Source organism: Lutjanus erythropterus, chromosome 6 (assembly GCF_056507025.1).
Source record: "Lutjanus erythropterus isolate fLutEry1 chromosome 6, fLutEry1.hap2, whole genome shotgun sequence".
Lineage (NCBI taxonomy): Eukaryota > Metazoa > Chordata > Actinopteri > Lutjaniformes > Lutjanidae > Lutjanus > Lutjanus erythropterus.
The window spans coordinates 16,354,742-16,375,467 of record NC_139322.1 but is presented as its reverse complement, the minus strand read 5'-3'; the positions used below and the strand labels follow the sequence as shown (position 1 = coordinate 16,375,467).

Below are 20,726 nucleotides of genomic sequence, written 5' to 3'. Positions count from 1 at the left end.
AACCAGAGATATCTATTTTAATCCATTCATTCTTCTTCCTTGTCAAAATATGGTCACTGCATTTCCCAAAATGCATCTTGACTGTTGACAGGTCAGACTGATGTTCAGCTGTGTTATAGACTAATTCCTAAATGTGGATCCTCTCGGTTTATTTTCAATTTTTGAAGGACGTTATCAACAAGTGCAAAATGCCTCCGGATGAATGTCGTAGTGCACCACATGCAGGTTGGGGTGGTGATTAGTCTGTTTTCCAGTGGGGAAAAAAATGGCAGCCTGGTCACAAACTCCCTGAAATTACAGCTAAGCAGTGCACTAAAATGTGTTTTGGAAAATATTCGAGGTCAGATATAGGCAATGCAGTAACAGAATCTTGTTTCATATTAGATCAGCACTGCCTAGATTGACAATTTGATCAGACTTTCTGGAGCCTGATGTACTTGAAACATGACGAGTGACTTTTCTCCTTTCCTCCGTCAGTCGTTGTAAATCTGTTACATCTCAAAGGGCCTGTAGTGCTTTTTATCCATCTAGACTGTTGTGGTGTGAGTTGCAGAGTTTTGGAGATATTGGCCATAGAGATGTTTGTCTTGTCTCCAGTATAATGGGACTAAATGGCACTCAGCTTGTGGCGCTCAAAGCACCAAAAAGACACATTTTAAAAATCAGAAACATCAATGTCTCTTTCTAGAAATCATTCCTTAGTTACTCAAGATAATCCACAGACTTTGTTGAGAGCAGTTTCATGTAGGAACTACTTTCTTTCAAGTAGAATAGAATGTAATTCTGGTAGATTCTACTGGAGAAAAAACATGTTCCTACATGAAACTGCTCACAACAAAGGTCTGTGGATTATTTTGAATAAGTGGGTCATGATTTTTGGAAAGAGTCTGACTGTGAATTTTCCAAATGTATTTTTTGGTGCTTTGAGCACCCACATGCCAAGTGCCATTTATTCATATTATATTGGAGAGGAGGCAGACATCTCTATGGCTGATATCTCTAAAACTTTGCAACTCACACCAAAACAATCTATATAGATAAATAGCACTACAGGCCAAAAATATGATTTTGGGGTGAACTGGCCCTTTAAATAAACAGTGATTATTGGCCAGATAAGACCAGGGACGAGTGGAAATCTGTCTGAACGGGAATGTGTCCAGGCGTATCTGCCAGAGCAAATAAAACATGAGCTCACAGATTTGTCAGGGTCCCAGGCTAAGTTATGGTGGTAGCAGCTAATGTAGCCTGGAGCCATTAGCCTCAGGCAGAGCTGAGGGGTGGGCTACAGAGGTCTGATAACCTCACCTCTGCCTAACTCCACACCTCCAGAGTTTTTCTTTTTCATTGTCAGACTTGTCAACTGACATCACTTGAGGCAACTGACACCACTTGAACCCCCTCTGGAGCCACACAGGGCTTTAATGCAGCTCTTTTTCACATATGCAGTGTGCTCCCCAGGACCTGTAAACAGACTTTGATGTGTAAAATCTGCGGAGTTCCCCTTTAATAAGTTTAAAGAAACTTCACCCCATGTTGCAGCAACAGTATAATCCTCTAATCTCCATCCTCTGTCCTCCCTCCTCCCATGTCTCCCCCCTCACAGTTTAGAGACAGCCAAATCCACGGCCCAGGCAGCCACCATGGCAGCTCCGGTCGACCTCAACATGGCCTTCACCCAGCCGGCCTCCCCAGCTGCCTCCCCCGCACCCACCCTGGCCGCCGTGAGCGCCCTGACCCCGGCACACATGCTGGGCACCCCGTACGCTGCCATGCCCCTCTCCGGCCTGCTGGGGGTGAAGTCCGTCCCCTTTCTGACTCTGTCCAGCCCCGCCCCGGCCGTGGCCGTCACCGCAGCGCCCTCCCACACCACTCTGGCCGCCTACACCGCCAAAATCTCCTCAGCCAACTGCATCAAAAAGCCAGAGAGACAGAAGTTTGCTCCGTACTGATGAAGGACAACTGCAGTGTTCTTCCACACACACACACACGAAACGCCTGATGTAGCCATATCCGCTGGCAGAGATGCTCTTTGACTTTTATTCTACGATGCACCAACAGAGAAGAGACCAATGCAGATGTGGACAAAGCTATTAAAACTTATTTACGGTTATAGATAATTTGTGAGTTTCCCATGAATCGATGGACTGCTTTCATCGTCACCTCATCACTGTTATTGATCACTAAAAGAGGGGCTGGAACCTCACCTGGGACACACATGTTCAAATAAACAGCTGTTTTTACATGTGTGTCTCAAGTTAGAGATCAGCTACGAGTATTTATCCTTCAATAAATTTGTAAATTATACTCAGATGACAAATGCTCTACTGTATGATGCTTTTATACAATGTCTATGTTTGCCTCTTGAAGTTTTTAAGAAAATTTGTAAATGTCTGGGAGGGGAGGGGGGTTGTTTTTTTTAATAATCTGTGCTATGGTACTGTACTTTACTGTTCAGTGTTATGTTCGTTTTGTTGGATTTTATTTTGAATGTGCAACTTGTTTAATCTTTATTTATTAGTATTGTTTCATTTATTAAAAGTCTTTGTTTCCTGATGTATTTGTCACCTATTTTTTATATTTCTGCTACCTTTATTTGGGTTGCACTTTATTTTATAGTACACTAATAAGATGTAACAAGCCTTTGAATCAAATTAGACAAAAACTAGAAATAATGTTCTTTATTGGACAGTATTAGACCCTGATTTGACTTTATTAGTTAGGTAGTGCTTTGCTCTGTACTGAAACTCTGGCTAACTAGCAAGCTAATCTACACCGAACACTACATTGCTAGCTAGTTAAAGCATCGATAGCTAATGTTTGCAAAACACTGGTGAGCTAGTCTTTATCATTAGCTTGCTAGTTAGGAAGTGTTTTGCTAACAACAATTAACTCAAAGGGAGAGTTCACTCCAAAATCTAAAATACAGATTATAACTCTGGCCTGTGGTGCTATTTATCCATCAAGATATTTCCTGGTGTAAATCGCACAGAATTGGAGATATCAGTTGTAATGGAACTATGTCACTAATCCTGTGGTGCTCAAAGCACCAACAAATATATAATATAATATATATATATAATATAAAACTGTTTTAAGGAGCTACTTTCAAAATGTACTGGAACTGCTCTCTACATAAACTGCTTACAACAAGGTCTGTGGATTATCTTCAGTAACTGGGTCATGATTTTTGCAAAGAGGCACTGGTTTTGAATTTTTCAAATGTATATCCACCACAAGCTGAATGCCATCTAATTCAATTCAGCTTTATTTATGTAGCACCAAATCATAACAGACATATATATCTGAATCTGATGATGATATCTGAAGGCACCGATTTGCTCTTTTTTCAATTAGAGCAGGTCTTTATCATACCCTTTATAAAGCCAGTTGTTCCCACCAAGAGCAAGCACTGAGGCGACTCCATTATACTGAGGAGAAGAAAAATCTAGATGGATAAACAGCACGACAGGCCAGGGGAAAAAATATTTATTTTTGATTTGGGGGTGAACTGTCCCTTCAAGATGTGTCTATATGTCACAATTACAATCCCCAAGCAGGGTCTTTTAATATTCTTCAAAATCCGGTTGTGTTTTCTGCATAGATGAGCCTAGCATGTAGCATATCTAAGTACAAGAAACAGTAAATGAGAAATATGACCGAGGTTTTGCCAGGTAACAAGCTAGCTTAGCTGTTATTGGAGCACAGAGCAAAACTGGGCGGGACTTTGGAGGGATCAGTTGTAATGGACAGGATAGTAGCAGACACTTTAATTTACAGTACAGTTCTGTTGGAATGTTTCCCTAATTTCTTTCTAAGAAAGTGTGGTAGTGGTCTAATAAGGGGGCCTAATACTGTCTGATAAAGAATATATTATTATCTAGTTTTTGTATATTTTGATGCAAAGTACGACTTGTTACATCTTAGTGTACTGTTAGGTGTTTATTCTCTAATTAGAGCATTGTCTAATAAAGAACATATTTCTAGTTTCTGTCTAATTTAATTAAAAGTATGGATTATTATGTCTCATTAGTGTACTGTAAAATGATGTGCAACCTTTATTTGTAGCACTCTGCAGCACAAAACACTGCCAGTCTGTTCGTTTGCTTCAGTAGACACACAGCATTTGAACCAAATCAATGTCAAGTTAATATAGCAGAGGGGGGAAACGGTGTACACAAAGAGATGCAGTGCCAGATCCAGGTTATTTTTGTTTTCTCCCAAACACAGGCTGGATGGCAGCTTGTCATTCTAGTTGCCAGAATTTATGAGAGATGCTTTTCACATCATTGTGCTCTTGTGCCCCAAACAATAACAGCAGAATGAGACAGAGCAAAATCCCAGAAGAGAAAAAAAATATCTCTGTCTGCATGCCAAGCAATGCACTGACATGCATGTAAGTGTGCAGAAAAACGAGACGCAGGCTCGCATACTGCTGCTCTGTGTGTGGAGAAAGAGCACAATATTATACTGAATCCTCTCACTGTAAGTCCCTGAAGACAACATACAGTGAGGCTTTAACACAGACGAGTTTGTGAGGAAGAAATGAAAAAAAGAAGAGAGCGAAAGAGCTGGAAAAATGAGAGGAGCCACACTGACGCTGTAAAAAAAAAAAAAAAATGAAATTCAGTATCTGCATCAGCATGCACCACAGCATCATCATCCTCTGGAGAGGCAGCTAGGATCCTTTCATCCTAACTCCTCTCTTTTTTTTTTCTGTGACTGCATCATGGATATGAGAGACACTGAGAGTGCACACAGTCCTCATTGTTACCAAAGACATTCGCTTTTGGAGGCAAACACACAAACACTCAGTGCCCACAACTTCAGTGCTATTCATTCAGAGACCAACGTGCGACAAGGCTAAAATCTGACACGGAGGAGCCTTGAGATTTTTCATTTTCTTTGGCCATGAAAGGACTTTTTAAATCTATCTATCTATCTATCTATCTATCTATCTATCTATCTATCTATCTATCTATCTATCTATCTATCTATCTAGTAAGCATTTTTCATGTGTGCTATATTGAATTTTCAAACAGGTTAAAAGATAATTTCTAACTATCCTGCAGGAATCTGTCTTAATGGGTCACTTGTGCCACCTGTAGGCCATACATCAGTACTCATTACTGAGATGGTGTAAATTGAATTTAAAGCAGATTCATGTTTTTGCATAAAGATTTGCTACACAAACCAGGTCATTTGCGTTTTTTAATATGAACAAATAGAATTTCACTCCAGCTCCAGCTGCATTAGCATAAATCAAATATAAAACAAAAATATATGTTGCATTTGAATATCAAAGTGTGAAATCAGTGACAGTGTGAAGCTTGAGCTGCTGAGAGCAGGGACCTCAGCTGTCACTGCAGCTGAAGAGTTTGTATTTTTTTTCGTCTTCTTTTTTCTTCTGTGGTGGACCCAGGGGTTGTTTGACATGCTGTTACACACACACACACACACACGTACACACGTCAAGCACTTCAAGTATCGTCTTTACGTACAATTCAGACATACCAGTACTTTATTTTGCTCTTTCTATTTCAGGTTGCTTCACATTTCCACTCCTCTACATTTCAGGGGGAAACATTTTACGCTACACAATTTTTTCACTGCTATAGTTACAAGTTACTTTTCAAATGTGTGTATAATGTTGTCAAAACGATCTTCAGTTTGTCTACATTAAAATGATTAACAGATTAACAAGGCACAATGCATTTTGGTCATTTTGCTAACAAAGGGGAGGGCATCTCCCCTCATACTGCCTGCTGCTATATCTGTATTGTAATAGGGAGTACTGATGCTGCTCTGCTGGCGATATGGAGGAGGACTCTTGCTCAGTAGTATGCCCTTGTATTTTGTCTCAGTATGAGTGTGAGGACTGTGGGTGGCAGATTTTATCACCTCAAGCTTATATTTTGCACATGTAAACTATTTAATGTTTTTTTAATTGTTTTTTATACTGCAATATCTGGTTTTATGAAGCATTTTCCCTTTATTGAAGCTAAATAATGTAACCTTAACCTTAATGTTAGGGACAAAACAAATGACACTCTCAACATAAACCAGACAATTAGTATTACCTTTAAATTTCACTTATCACCATAAAGCCATGTTTGATTACTGAGCTTTGTAAAACTCAAGGTAAATACTGTTATGCATCAATCAAACTTAGCAACAGCCTCTCAGAGGCAGACGCACAAGGACGGTATGCAACTTTTTTTTTCCATCAGTGAAAACATTCACATCACAAAGGACATGATGCCATTTCAAATTTTTGAGAGATTCTCAATATAACACTTGAAAGGATTTCAGTGTGTTTATCAGTACTTTTTAAATATTTGCGGCACATTTTAAGACCACCAAGATAATACTGGCAACCATGATAATTCTGGTCACCGTGCTCACCTTTTACAGGAAGTTGCCATGGCAGATTTGTTAGAAAACAGTTGCTTATTCATCCAGCAGCCATGAAGCAACATTGTCATTCATTAGGAGTCATTTTTCTGGCTACCTGGTAAATGTCAGTCCAGCAATTATTCCGTTTTAACTCTGATTTCAGTCTCTGCCAACCCCGGGGGGGTTGTTAACTTTGTCTGCTTGGTGGTGAGCAGCTAGTTAGGTACAGTAGAGCTGAACAATTAATCAAAATATTATCGAAATCTCAATATGGCCAAGTGCAATAATGTAACACGACATACCATTAGAAATGAAGCATTGTGGTGCTCAAGGATACCCTCAGATAAAAAGAAATTTTATTCCTCAGATGTAAAAGAACCCGCTTGCTTGGTACAGACCCACGCAAAATCACCCCATCGTCGTTGTTATATTTCTTTAGTGAAAATTAAGTGCAAATATTACCATTCCCTCTAAAATGATGACTCATAATACAATATCTATCAAAATAATCACAATATGATTTTTTTGCATGTCATTCAGCCTGAGTGTACAATGGCTTTTAGAGCTTTTTCACTGAAAACAGCTGCCTGCTGTGCCTGAAAATGAGACTATGAGAGTGACGAGTGTGACTCAGAGCGGTTACATTGCAGCCAAACAGCTAAAAAATCAGTTAAACTCACTATAAAGCTGAGAGAAGCTGTAGATTTGGGTGATAATTCTTTGTAGATCCATCACCATCCTAGCGACCTCTTTCACATTGATTTCATATTATCATTTGATTAATTGTTATCATTATATCAATCATAGCCACTTTAAAGGTCCAGTGTGCAAGATTTTTTTCTAGCGGTGAGCTTGCAGGTTGCAACCAACTGAATACCCCTTGCCTCATCCTCCCCTTCCAAGTGTGTCGGAGACCCTACGGTGGCGGCAAAGCTTGAAAAAAAAAAACAAGAAAGGCTCTATCCAGAGCCAGTGTTTGCTAAACATGGTGATGCAACATGATGGACTACCTGTGCCCTCTGTAGACATAAACAGCTCATTCTAAGGTATGGAAAACACAATGATTCTTGTTTTCACTTGCTTATACACTAATGAAGACATGCCCATGAGTATAATATTCCATTTCTGCATTATTCTGCAAATAAATCCCTGTAATTTTACACACTGGACCTTGAAGTGAAAGATCTTTATACATTTTCTACCACTGAAACACACACAAACACACACAAAACCGTGCAGAAACACTCTGCATTCTCACCAGTCTGGTCTCCGCTTCATGTATTTTCATGACAAACAGCGTCCTCTACTGTCCACTCGACATACTGCTCCACCAATCACAGCACAGCAAAGGTAAAAGAGGAAGAGTTAGAGCTGATAAAAGATTGTCTTTAATGTTTGGCATCGTTAATGAATTCCATACCACAGCAGTTATGGGAGTAGGAAAACCACTTTTACAACCAAACACTGTTTGATCATGCTAACACCATATGTACAGGAAAGCACATTGAAAAGTGTATAAAGTATTTATATGAGAAGACTCAAAGTCAAGAACGGTGGAGACAGCCACAGTCTAATGGAGTTGTCCTTTTTCAAACACTGATTATAGATATTTATCAATTACATTGATCTCTGGAGTACATGTATATACACAAAACAACGATAAACCTTTTTGGGGCGTCTGCAATAATTCTCAAAAATATTTCACAATACTGCTGTATATGTACAATAACAGAATTTACATTGAAAAATTCTATTGTACCTATATTTTGAGCATCACTTCAGTCACCAGTTATCCTCAGCACCTCACAGGAGATACTCACATACTGAATATATCTAACCTCAGGTCCATCTACAAAGTACAGCAGCTGATGGCAGCAGCAGCACCTGGGCCTTCTGTCTCGGTACGGTTTCTGAAATATGTTCACACAACTGATGATCTCACATACAAAAATAGATGTTGTCTAGTCAGCTGACAACTTGATGTACAGTAACACAAAGCATCCACCTGCAAAAAAACAACCAGGAAAACAAGTAATTGTTAAAATATTAGCTATATCCTTCCAACGCAACTACATCTGCTCCACAAAATGTGAACCTCCTCGTCTCTTCTCTCTCAGTCCGGCCTTCAGCGTTCTTCTGAAACACATCATTAGTTTTCACACAACAGAAGGTGATTGAGAAAGAGCCGCAGGCAGAATAAGAAATATTAGCGCTACAAACCAAACGACAATCTGAAACCAAAGCGGGACGAAACCATACAAAAACATCACTAGGCAGATATCTTTTTGTTTTTTTTTTAGTTCCTTCTTCAGGGAGCGTTTAGTGAAACAGAATGAAAAGGAGGACGGCTGTCGCTAAATGAGCTTCTCACAGTCCGGATGAGAGGTCAAACTGCATTTGAGTGCACTTAAGGCAGGTAGGCGATTCCGACGCTGTCTGAGCGGGCTCCTCGACTGGCCCCTCAGCGGGCGGTTTGGAGGGGCGGTCCGGACAGTGTCATCAGACGCAAGCTGTCCAGGGTTGAGCCCTCACTGCTTCATATGGTCTGACAACCACACAGAGGAGGAAAAAAGATGGAGGGAGAAAGATGGTGTTAAAAGTTTCAGTGTCCAGCAGGCGGTGGAGGTGTGGAGAGTTCTCGTTTCCATCCCTTTCTTCATTAAACATGAGACATGACGTGTCTGTCAGTGTCCTCAGTTTCCCCTTTCGAGATATCTTTGACAAGACAAATAGAGACTTCTTCAACATAGACTCAACTTAAAGCACTTAAACAAAAAACCAGCATTGCAGCTCTGTGCAATACAAATAGAACATCTCGTCTGAATACATTCACGCGCGGTGCGGTACGGACAGGAAAATCGTCAGTGACTGAAGTTCATGTCCCTTGAGATGCCGGTCCAAGAGGAAAGAGTCCAACCTGCGATTCATGACAGCCCGGCAGCAACACGGATTAGAGTGCGCCATCTGATATGATTCACTATTAAGGAGCACTTAACAGTGTTTTGAAAAACATAACGGACATAAGCCTTTGAAAACACTATAATGTATTTTGTATTATGTATTTATTTATCAAAATAAGAATTCATATATATGAAGCATTTAAAGCGGAGAAGTCACTTCACTGTGAGTAATAATAACCTTCTGTCGTTGCCTCCTTGTGTTGTGAAAATGACATGAAAAGCAAAAAATTAAGGGAGTTCAGAGCTTATACTGCACCTGGGATCACGTTGGTTATGATCACGGCCGTCATATTTCACAAAACTGTTGTTGATTATTCTCAAATGAAAAAAACATGCTCACAGACGAGTTGTACAAGTGTGTACAATCAATATCAATTTCCGAACAAAGTTGATCTGTCTCATTGTTCAACAGATTCTTTAAGTTTTATCTAAGAGGCCACGTGGAGCAGTGATGGCAGTTGTGCCTGTAGATTCATCTAGGGTCACGCCTTCTTTTCTTTCCTTCACGTGCACGGAAATGAAACCCTGCTGCTTCACATGAGACTCTTTCTGTCACTGCTCCTTTAACTCAGCACACGTGAAGGAAAGAAGACAAGGAGAAAGCTGAACTGTAGCTGGAGCCGCTCATCACTGCGTCTCCTCGTGCTCCTCGCTGATGCACTGCTCCCAGGCGTGTTTCCCCTGGTCCTCCCTGTGGCCGTGCGGGGAGTGGAAGATCCTGCGGGGCAGCGGGATGGGCTGAGGCGGCAGCTCCTCCTCGGGGATGCAGCCCTCCCTCAAGTAGGGTTTGGGCGGCACGGCCGGCGGCTGAGGCCGGCGGTACGGGATGTGGTGAGGGCCGTGGGTGGGAGGGTGGTGGTGAGGCGGCGGCCCGTGGGAGTGGCTGTCCAGCCCAGGGTGGGCGTGAGCGTGGGGATGCGGGTGGGTGTGCGGGTGCGAGGCGGGGCTGCGGTAGTGGAAGGGGCGGACCTGGTCCACAGAGTCGATCTCCGGGCCGCCGTAGTGGATGTGCAGGTAGGGAGAGGCCAGGTACTCGTCAGGCGGGGACCACAGGTGGCTGGGGAGAGGCTCCAAGGCGTCGTTCCTGATGGGGCCGGGGTCGGGATACTGGCCCCCGAAGTTACTCTCACTCAGAGAGGAAACCCCGCTGCTGGCGCTGCCTGACAGGGTGGAGTTACTGCCGCCCAGAGCCGACTGCGGACTGGTGGGGGAGCCGGGGATCGGGTGAAGAGGAGACTGCAGAGAGAGTCAGAGAGACAGTGGGTGTCATGGGTGTACTTATCGTAATCTACAGCAAAGTTCCCCAATCTGTTTGTTTTGTCCCTTTGTTTTGTCCCACCCCGGCATTTAACAAGGTCATGCTTTTATTCTCCTTATTTAGAGGGTGCTGTAAAATACAGACCATGATGACAAGAAAATGGAAGTTTTTTGCAGCTACAAAGTACATAATTTTAGTTTTACTGCAATGCACAGCACAGAGCTGTTAAGCTTCCATATTAATTTCTATTTAATCCTCTTCTCCCACGGAAATCACAGGTGATAAATGAATGTATAAGGGATGTAATACAAAGTCTGTAATATGATGATATGTAACTTAAATGTTGCTTAATGTAAAAATAATATCCAATATTTGTAATTCACTGTTGTCATTATGATGCTTAACTTTATATTTATGTCAAGATGAAGACAAATTTCAACTCTTGATTACAAAGAACAACACAGCTTTTCAACTTAATCCAAACATCTTGAGTTTCATGCACTTTATGTAAGCATAGGGATGTTTTTTTTTTTTTTTGAAAGCCATCTCTGCAAAATTTAATTTAATGTAAGTTTATATAACATCAACATTTATTTTGGCCTGCAGCCCTCCATCCAGATTAAGTTTTGGCACTTCATGGGAAACAGAGTGTCTAGTGTTGTTGCCATAGATATAGAAATGTAGATATTGCCATACTGAAGATCTGAAGATTTGTTTTAAATGCAAGAAATTGAACATGATAGTGATTCTCTGTTGGATTTAAATTCAGTTATTGGGGTGATCTAATCAGCTCTACACCAAAACATTAGACTTCTGAATGAATACCCACAAATTAAAGTGGGACCTGCAGCCTCTAACCTTCATTGTATTTTAAATGCAACTTCTTTAATGTTTTAACTATTTATCTGCTTGCTTTAAATGAAAACTGTATGTTTTTTTTAGTGTTTTTAATTTATTTCTATACTTCTGTAAAGCACTTTGAGTTGCCTTGTGTCTATATGGTGCTATATAAATAAACATCTTGCCTTTCCTTTGCAGTCCTTGAAACATCAAGTGTAAAGTGTTTACATTTTCAGCTTTTGTGAGTCTCTCCAAAAATGTAGATTCTTTTTATAAATGCTATATTGTTGTAAAGCCGCCTGGTTGCTTGTTGTTGTATTAATAATTAAGTCAGTACATAAATAAATTAAACAACACTGTTCTTTTCTCAGACTCCAATTAAAAGAAGAACTTTTTTACAGTTCATCCTCTGCTTCTGCTGATAGTTGCCACTGCACAAACAATGTTACATATATTTTAACTATATATTTAACATAACTATCATGTTCAGTTTTTTCACTTTTATAAGAAGCCAAATTTCATGAAAACCGGTTCAGAATTAAGAGAGTTACAGTTGGTTTTGTGGAGAAGCCTGCATCTCAATGCACACTGTATTGTCTACTAGCAGATCTTGACCTCTCCAATATGGCGGATGGGCAGATGCACATCAAACTGCAAACACAGTATCTAGATTTCTACATCTGTGGTTGTCACAACAACCTGAGTTTCAACACTTCTCATGCTGCCTTCACATGCTGTCAGAAAGTTACAAATGAGAGCAGATGAAGAGTCAACAACCACTTCATCATTCTGACACTGTCCGTGTTTCAAACACTGAGGCACTTGAATTGACTTTGTAATTATGACTTGACAACCGGAGTGACAAACATACTGTGTCTACACTCAGTCATTAAGCATTGCAGTATTATAATATTTCATAAACTGACTGGAAGTGAAGACGACGTGTTCCTCCTGTGAGGGCTTGTTACCATGGCAAAAGGCTGAAATTTTAAAATGTGCTTTCCAAAGATAGGATTACAATTTCAGCACCATATTAACATGAGGTATTCTTGTAAATTTGGAGAAAGAGGAACAAGGGGCAGAGAAGAATGAGAAGGAAACAAGGGAGGATGAGGAGGTAGAAAAGGAAGAAATGTGTCTCTCAACTGTGGACTGCAGCACTTTGCAAAAGTCACTGGAGTAAACTAACTGAGATTTTAAGGTACTTGAACTATACTTGAGGATTTGCATTTTCTGCTTCTATTATATGCTTCTACTCCACTATATTTCAAAGGGAAGTACTGTACTTTTTACTCCACTACGTTTATCTGAAACCTATAATACCTCTAAATACTTTTCAAATTATTATTTTAAATAAAACAGTTACACAAACTCATAAAATACATCACATTGTTGAAAATAGAAAAGCATTTTCCAAGCCTTTTGTCTTGTGACTTTTTTACAAAAAAGGGTCTAGTTGATGCCTCCTGTCAAGTTGTTATCAGTTTCCTTTCTAAATTTCTCAGATTGTTTAATTTCATTTGTTTGAGTCTGACATTTTATCTGTAATGAAGCCCAAATTATAGTATATAATATGTCTGTGATGGCTGTACCTTTCGAAGTGAACGGACGGGCAGGGCGGGGGGAGGGTCGCTGTTCTGGTGGTGATACGCATCACAGTGCATCAGGAAGTGTCCTGCAGAGCGAGAGGAGATTATTAATTTTAGTTAAGGTCTTAAATAACCTCGAAAAGCCAGCCTACATCTCACAAGCTCAGGTTTTGTCTGGATAACATCACAGAGGCAACTGAGCAATTAACCAGTTGAGAATTGCAGATGAAAAATAAAGTAAATTTAAAATGTTAATCTATGTTCTCAACACCATATAAAACCATCAGGGTGAAGCAGGAGGAGTAAGTACCTGGTGGGAAGGACCTGGGCGGGACAGGAGGCATCATTACTCCTCCAGTAGATGGTGGCATGTAGGACATCTGCTCCCTGTTCTCTCCATCCAGACTCCAGCTGCTGGGAGCGTTAGGAAACACTGGAGGGCGAACACATGTCAACATGTCAGCACACACTGTGATACAATTCATATACATAATACTGCACATTTCAGCCTGTCTGTGTGCGTGTTACCTTTCTCCGGTAGGGTCATGTGAGAATCAGCACACGGCTTACAGGGGCTAACTTGCTGGAGTAAGGCACGCTGCATGTGGTTGTTCTGTGAAAAGCAACAGAACGAATAATAAAAACTATGAAAGCAGTAATTATTTTTTAAAATGGAAAACCTTTCAGAAAACCAGGTTTGCAGTTTTGTTAATATAAAAAACATGTTTATGCCATTTATGTATATCGACATGCAAATTATATTCCTATCTCCTTGTTTTAAGCCTGTGGCATTTCTAAGTGCCAAAAGCCTTTATCTAAGCTGTGTTTTATTATACATGGAAGGAGATTACCTTCAGGTCTTTCTGCCAAAAGTCAGGGGAATCATATTAAGCACAATTAAGTTTGTGTTGGAAGACTTACACCCAGAAGACTGGGGTTTGAGACTCGTCTGAAACCAAAATCATAGTGTTTTTTTTTTTGTTGTTGTTGTTTTTCCCCATTATTTTCAGTTTTTAGGATGAATAAAGATACTGTATGCACACTGTGTACATAAACTATAGCAGAATAACTGACGAACACTAGTACAGTACTAGTACACTAGTACAACTTTCATTTATGAGCTATTTTTTAAACTATAACAGGATGTCATCATTGTTGGTCAATCAACGTCTCAACATTTGTTGGCTACTTATGATTATAAACCCAGTTTGCATCTGGTATGTTTTGCAAAGTTATGCATTACTATGGCGCTGCAGATCTGTCCTACCTGTCCGTTCTCTGCCATGTTGTAGTACATGGAGTTGTTGGCTCTCTCGCGATGAGACGGCAGCAGGATCATCACTTCCCGGTTGTGTTTGGCCTTATCAGGTAAGGACGGAGAACCTGGACAGACATAAGAAACGGAACAATCTACCGTTACGTGCAGCAACTTCATTACATAACAAAGATTTCTTATTGTCCTACAAATGCAGGTATTTTTACGTCCTTGCTACCTTCTATATATAATTTATTTGATATCTAATGAAAGATATTTTCTAATTCTCAAGCGTCTGTGATTGATTGAACCTCCATGAAATCATATAATATGAAATAATACATTTTTTTCAACTGTGTTACTTACCTCTAGCACTCGAGGGAGCAGAGTTAATAATCTGGGAAGAGTTGGAACGGATTGAGCTCAGGCTGGAGGAAGAGGGGCTCGGCTGAAAAACAAAATATATTCTAAATATAACAAAAACTATGTTCTATAATACAAAACATCTTTGGAGTATTTGGTGTATCTGCCTTTTCTATTTGATCTCGCAGACAGCAAACTAATGAACTTTATGCGCCTTGTGGCAGTTGTATTAAATGCAAAAATAGCTACAGTATCGATGTTGAATCATACAAGTGTTATATAATGTTTTACATCCTGAAAAGACCAGTTTTCTTATGAGCTCTAGAATGTGCAGTACAAATTCTTACCATCTCTACTACATTCCTGTCGGCGTGTGTTTTTACCTGCATGTGTAACGCCTCTTCAGGATGCTCCCCCATCAAGCCGTCAGTCATGATGACGAGGTTTCCTGCCTCGCTCGATGTGTGAGAGGACAGAGAGGAGGACGAGTGACGGATTGAACCCTGAAGGTTCAGAGGGCTGCAGGACAGAGACAATGTAACAGACCGTAAGAGACATTTATCTCTGTGAGTGTGTGTGTGTGTTTCTTCTTTCACACATGTGCTGCAACTCTGCACTTATCTCTCTTATTCCCCGGAGGAGCTGTATGTGTGAACGCAAATATCCACATAAGTTGCCCGGACGTAACCCTGCCAGCTCTCTGGTCCAGTGTCAGGATGAGCCACAGGTGTGAATACAGCAGGTCATTGTTCGCAGCAAACCAGTGGGCATGTTGATGATGTTGCACGGTGTGTAGCCGCTTTGTCTCTTTTCATTGCGTTTTCATCCAGACTATCTGCCAATCAATATCAGCCTACACAGGTTTCATTTTCTAACCTCACATTTTAATGCCTTTTTTCATCGTCTGTGATGTGAAAACATCAGATTTATCAGATTCCCACACAGTCAGAGAAAGAAAAAGTGTAGGTCCTGTTCATAATTCAGCTATAAGATCCCATCATACCACAATTTGTCTCTTCTAACCAGCGGGCAGACTAGAGTCGCACAGCCCTCCATGTCTACCATCCTTCTCTGCTCTCATCACAGTTCATTTTGAGACTCAGTTTGTATTGATATCAGTGCAAAAACAGTCATTACAGATGAGACCTCCTGCACGCTCTGCACACGCCAAATCCATATAGAGTATTTCCCATATGTAAGAACACGTCCATAGTGGACAATCTCCTGTTGTGTTCGACTTGTCTGAAAGGGTAAATCCATGTCCTGACCCAATTTTCTGGACCATCAGAGTTTATATAATTGAACAGCTATGGCGGTTACACTTGAGGTTAAGTTGAAGAATTTGGTTCATACTGCACTTTGGATTCAATCAATGATCAGACTTTAGATTCTAATATATATACACTGGTTAAAGTAGTAAAATTGCTCTAGGACATATTTTAATGTACAAGAAACCAATCTTACGAGTCTCCATGGGCAGGTGGGGCTGCAACTCTTATTGGGACTTGCATATTTTCCCAGTTTCCCCCAAACATTTGTAGCATAAAGGTATTTATCTATATAGGTTAGACCTCTGGTAGAGTGGTGACCTCTCACCCAATAAAAAGTATGTTAATAAAAAGCCTGACCACAGTTTCCTTTGTCAGTTTTACGTTGAGATTAAAGATGCAGTACAATTTCGGTGATAAAGGTTTGGGCTGTGGTCACAAATGTGCATGTGTGTGTGTGTGTGTGTGTGTTTGACTGACCTGTGTCTGTGCATGAGGCGCACACTCTCAGGGCTCATGTGACTGTGAGAGGAGAGGATGCCTCTGGGAGAGTTGACCCCCTGGCAGCCTGCAGGGCCGAATCGATCCACGCCGGTGACACCCTGCTGGGAGCCAACCATATACTGCTCTGAATATTTATACTGCTCACACATTCATTCATTAAAACACTCGCATATAAAGACATAGGCACACCCGTAGCATTTCATCACACACATCAAGGTTTCCCCCCAGCAAAGTTGTCAGGCCCGGTGCCAAATAACTTTTGGTGATGGCAGCAACAAGGTAGGGTCCTATAGTTTCTATGATACATAGGTTTAATCATGGCTGGAATCACAGAATTGAGAATTTAAAAAAGGTATAACACAGATTTCATACAGCCTTACATTAAGTCAGCGCTAAAAGCTGACTGGAGATTTGAAAAAAATACAATGTAATGTGTTGTTATAAATAGGTAATTTATTCAACATACATCTAAAAAACATCAACTATCAGAGTTTTACAAAGAATCTAAAACTGTATAATCCTGGAGTGCTGTATTCGCAACAACAACAGAAGAAATGAAATTGCAGCTTTCCAATTTGAGGTTTCCAACCATTATATCTGTGTTTCCAACCAAGCCACCCCACTGTTACTCTAGCTTAAAAAAAATCTTAAAAATACATCCCCTGAAAATAAAATTCCCTGATGCTTGAGCCCTGTGGGAGGTTGACTTAGGGCCCAGTGGGAGACTAGGCTTGCAGTACACTGGGGAAACTGAGCCACATGTGGGACTACTCACATGGTGTAGACCTGTCCTCATCATGTGGAACTGGTCTACAAGCTTTTTGTGCAGGGGACGCATCTCTGGATGCACCAGCTTCTCATGGACAGCCAGGCCGACGCCGAGGATGTGCACCTGTTACAGGAAATGAGAGGGAAAACCGCAGAGGAGGATGTTTACATCATTATCCTGTGAGTCTGTTTAACCAACCTTTAACAGATACGATGCAATTCAAAGCTGAGTCCGACCTGCTCCTGCATCAGATCCTTCAGATGCGTGATCCTCTCTGTGTCCTCTGGATGACTGCTGATGTAATCCTTATCAAAGAAGGCCTGTTGTACCAGAGTCACAAGATGATGATCTCTCGTAACACAAAAAAAAAAATCATAAATCAAATTCAATAAATCCAAACATTTATGCGTTTGTCTTTACCTCCTGATATCTGGCGATGCCTCCATTCACGGCAGCATCGATGACCCCATTTAGGCACATGCTGAGCGGGTTGATGTTGCCATGATGCTGTCTGTGTTGGTACTGACTGATTAGAGTCCGCAGCTCCTGGGTCTTATTCTCCACCACATAAATGGCATTCTCCAGAGGGCTCACCTCCACCTAGAAATGAACAGGCGCATTCACCTTTAATCTACGATAAAAGAGGAGGAAGTATGTGTATATAAACACATTTCATTCTCCCTTAGAAGCATGGCTACAAGGGCGATTTAAAAAACTTTCTATCATCCCTCAGGAGGAGGAGGAGGAGGAGGAGGAGGAGGAATATGTGAAGTATAAGAATGTTTCTCCTCACCACTTCTCTCCTCTCCACCTCGGCCCAGCGGGAGATCCCCGGGAGAGGACGGGAGAGGATCAGGGTCGTTCTCTCGATCCACAGACTCTGTAGAACATAAAGAGAACAGAGAACAGAGGTTATGCAGTTTGCTATCAGCCACATCTGGCAGCATCATGAAGGCCTGGTGGAGAGCTTACTTATCTGTGTGTAACAGATAAATAACCAGACTGGGAAACCTCAACACAGTGTTTCAGCGTAGCATGTGGGTCAGTTCAGTACGGAATAAAAGTGAAAAGTCCTGCTGTGGTTTGATTCTAAATGTAGGTTACTGTGTCAGAGGAAACTACAGTATCACGTCTGGTCCAAATCTCCAGAGTCCAGAGGGCTTTAACTGTACTTGTACCAAATACAGAGGGGGTGAGTAAAATAATAACAACTGGCACTACAGTTATAGCCCTGAAATATTTAATCGATCAGTCGATTGACAATAAATTATTTTAACACTTTCTATGATCCCCAGGTCTATAATGTATTATAATGCATTATAGACTCTTAATACCTTAAAATGTGCTCATAGTAATGTATGATTCCTATGTATAATAACTATAATACCACTGGTTGTATTGGATTGTACTGGTTGTATCTCTAAATACAATAAAGAGAAAACAGTTCTGTAGTAAAAACAGTAGCAGCAGTTGATCTTTTTTGAGACTGTCAAAAAATATTTATTCAATCTGATGGTAATTTCCTTTGTGTTAATGCAGCTTTCTGTCTCCGGCTTCATGTCGTCATGATTTCAGAAACTTCTCCTCTCTCCATGTTACATCATTTTGCAGCGTTTATGACTAATGCACCTGCAGTTCAGGCAGGGACTACCTGTCAGTCACAGTTAAAAAGGCCGCTACACTGGAAAGTCATCCTTGGGTGAAAACGCCATATCGCAATCACAATTTTAAGACTTCAACAAACCATGAAGCAACTTACAGAGGATAATGTGTCGAAGAGAAATACCATGTTGGTTTATGTGATTGTATGTGTTATATGTAATTCCTACCCTCGATTTTGATCAACATATTACAGAAATACACTGTTCACTGTTGATAGATTTCAGTCTTTTCTGTTCATGATGCCGAGATCCACTCGGTTACTGTAATGCTTTATGGGCAGACCAAGTCTACAAATGGTTCAGAATGCTGCAACTAGAATTTTCACAAAAAGTAAAATAATTTGACCATATTTGACCTATTTGTGACCGTCATCTTGGGCTTTTAGGAAACACTGATTTAAAAAAGTTTTATAGACCAAACAACTATTAATCAATATAGCAAGCCAATTAATCGACCATGAAAATAATTGTTAGTTGCAGCCCTAGATGTCTTGATATTATTGGTTGAAACTGGTTGGTTCGAGCCTGTGAGAGCAAACATCAGATTTTGTTTTACAGGAAGAAAACTTTTTTTTTGCATATATCATTAAATAGGTGCATGATATGATTGGGGATTTGATCTAAAAGGTTTAAAAAAGCATTTTTTTAATTTCATCTCCATTTGAAAATCGCATATTCCTATCAGTCTCAATTAATCTATTATGCCTTCTACAACAGTCCATGTTCGTCCTGCTGATGAAAAAAACCCTGCATCTCTCTGACGCTCTGTTTGTTTGATGTCCCACAAGAACATGAACGTCCAAGCTGTCTGCCTATTTCTCTTTCTACTTCCCTCTTTTCTCCTCCAGGTCCTTTCTTTTCACTCAGGCCTCTCTGTGCTGGACCATCTGCCATCCTGGGACCTCTCTGTCTCCACTAGCTGTCAGGGCCTCATGCTAAATGTTTTGGATCTTAATCTTCGTCCTCCAGGAGATTCTGCCCCTCCTCTTATCTCTCTCTCTCTCTCTGTTGTGTGCATGTTGTCTTTCTTTCTCTCTCCCTTTGTGAGTGTTTATTTCCTTTCCTCATATCTGTGTGAATGATGTGTATGTAATTTTAGTATGTTGGTCTGTTCTGAACACGTCTACTACTGCATATCTGTTCATCCTGTGAAAGGATCTCTCCTCTGTTGCATTTTTTCCCTGTTAATGTTAATGTTAAATCTAAATCAATGGTCACATGATGTACAGATTTTTAAAGACCTAATTTGTGATTTTAGGCTATATAAATGAAATTGTCTTGACTTGACTAACATCACTGACTGATGTATGTAGAAAAATTGACTGCATTATTCCATTGCAGTGATTGTTGCATCTGAATTCAGTATCTCTGCAGTAACACTGCACTGAGCTGTGAGGCAGAGACGGACTGAGAAGGGCACTGCTGGCTCACCGTACCCTGAACTCGTTCTCGCGGTCCTTGGGCCCCTTGTGGAAAGGCCTGTCATAGTGGAAGCGGCTGACGTTGTTTATGCGGTAGAAGCTCTTGATCCTCTCAGGCACTCGCTCCAGCTGAGGCACATCAGAGATGTCTGACACTGGAGTCACCGCATAGATCTGCAAGTCTACAAGCCAAGTGTCAAGGAAAAGACAAACAGACGGACAGACAGACAGACATGCATATTCACAGAGGAGGATGAGCAGCAAGCATATTCAAAAGAAAACGCTTACAGTGAGGGTTTGCTCACACTGCCTCACTCTGGAAATCAGCCTCAGCAGTGTCTCTATTTGATCTTTAACACATATTGAACTGTAATACAGAATGTAAGCAGTGATGCTTAAATCATCAGTTAATTAATCAAGAGAATTAATTGTCTAAAATGTCATG

General features: G+C 40.7%; 2 protein-coding genes across 7 annotated transcripts in view; one reads left to right on the top strand and one right to left on the bottom strand.

Annotated features, from left to right (window-relative positions):
- LOC146325092 (poly(rC)-binding protein 4-like) overlaps window positions 1-2,553 on the top strand; it is a 66,078-nt gene extending 63,525 nt beyond the window's left edge. For both annotated transcript variants that reach the window (XM_084720896.1, XM_084720895.1), the window contains one exon: window positions 1,604-2,553. In XM_084720896.1, coding sequence (XP_084577022.1) covers window positions 1,604-1,999 — 396 coding nt within the window. In that variant the 3' untranslated portion in view covers window positions 2,000-2,553. The remainder of the gene's footprint in view (window positions 1-1,603) is intronic.
- A 5,212-nt stretch (window positions 2,554-7,765) lies between these two features.
- LOC146325091 (dedicator of cytokinesis protein 3-like) overlaps window positions 7,766-20,726 on the bottom strand; it is an 80,225-nt gene continuing 67,264 nt past the window's right edge. Inside the window, exons 42-54 of one of the 5 annotated variants that reach the window (XM_084720890.1) lie at window positions 20,297-20,463; window positions 17,993-18,079; window positions 17,620-17,799; window positions 17,436-17,519; window positions 17,206-17,322; window positions 16,407-16,549; window positions 15,042-15,177; window positions 14,662-14,743; window positions 14,308-14,450; window positions 13,569-13,653; window positions 13,351-13,473; window positions 13,044-13,126; window positions 7,766-10,589 (exon numbers count right to left, since the gene is read on the bottom strand). In XM_084720890.1, coding sequence (XP_084577016.1) covers window positions 9,981-10,589; window positions 13,044-13,126; window positions 13,351-13,473; window positions 13,569-13,653; window positions 14,308-14,450; window positions 14,662-14,743; window positions 15,042-15,177; window positions 16,407-16,549; window positions 17,206-17,322; window positions 17,436-17,519; window positions 17,620-17,799; window positions 17,993-18,079; window positions 20,297-20,463 — 2,039 coding nt within the window. In that variant the 3' untranslated portion in view covers window positions 7,766-9,980. The remainder of the gene's footprint in view (window positions 10,590-13,043; window positions 13,127-13,350; window positions 13,474-13,568; window positions 13,654-14,307; window positions 14,451-14,661; window positions 14,744-15,041; window positions 15,178-16,406; window positions 16,550-17,205; window positions 17,323-17,435; window positions 17,520-17,619; window positions 17,800-17,992; window positions 18,080-20,296; window positions 20,464-20,726) is intronic. The other 4 variants (XM_084720891.1, XM_084720892.1, XM_084720894.1 and 1 more) reach the window with 4 other exon arrangements.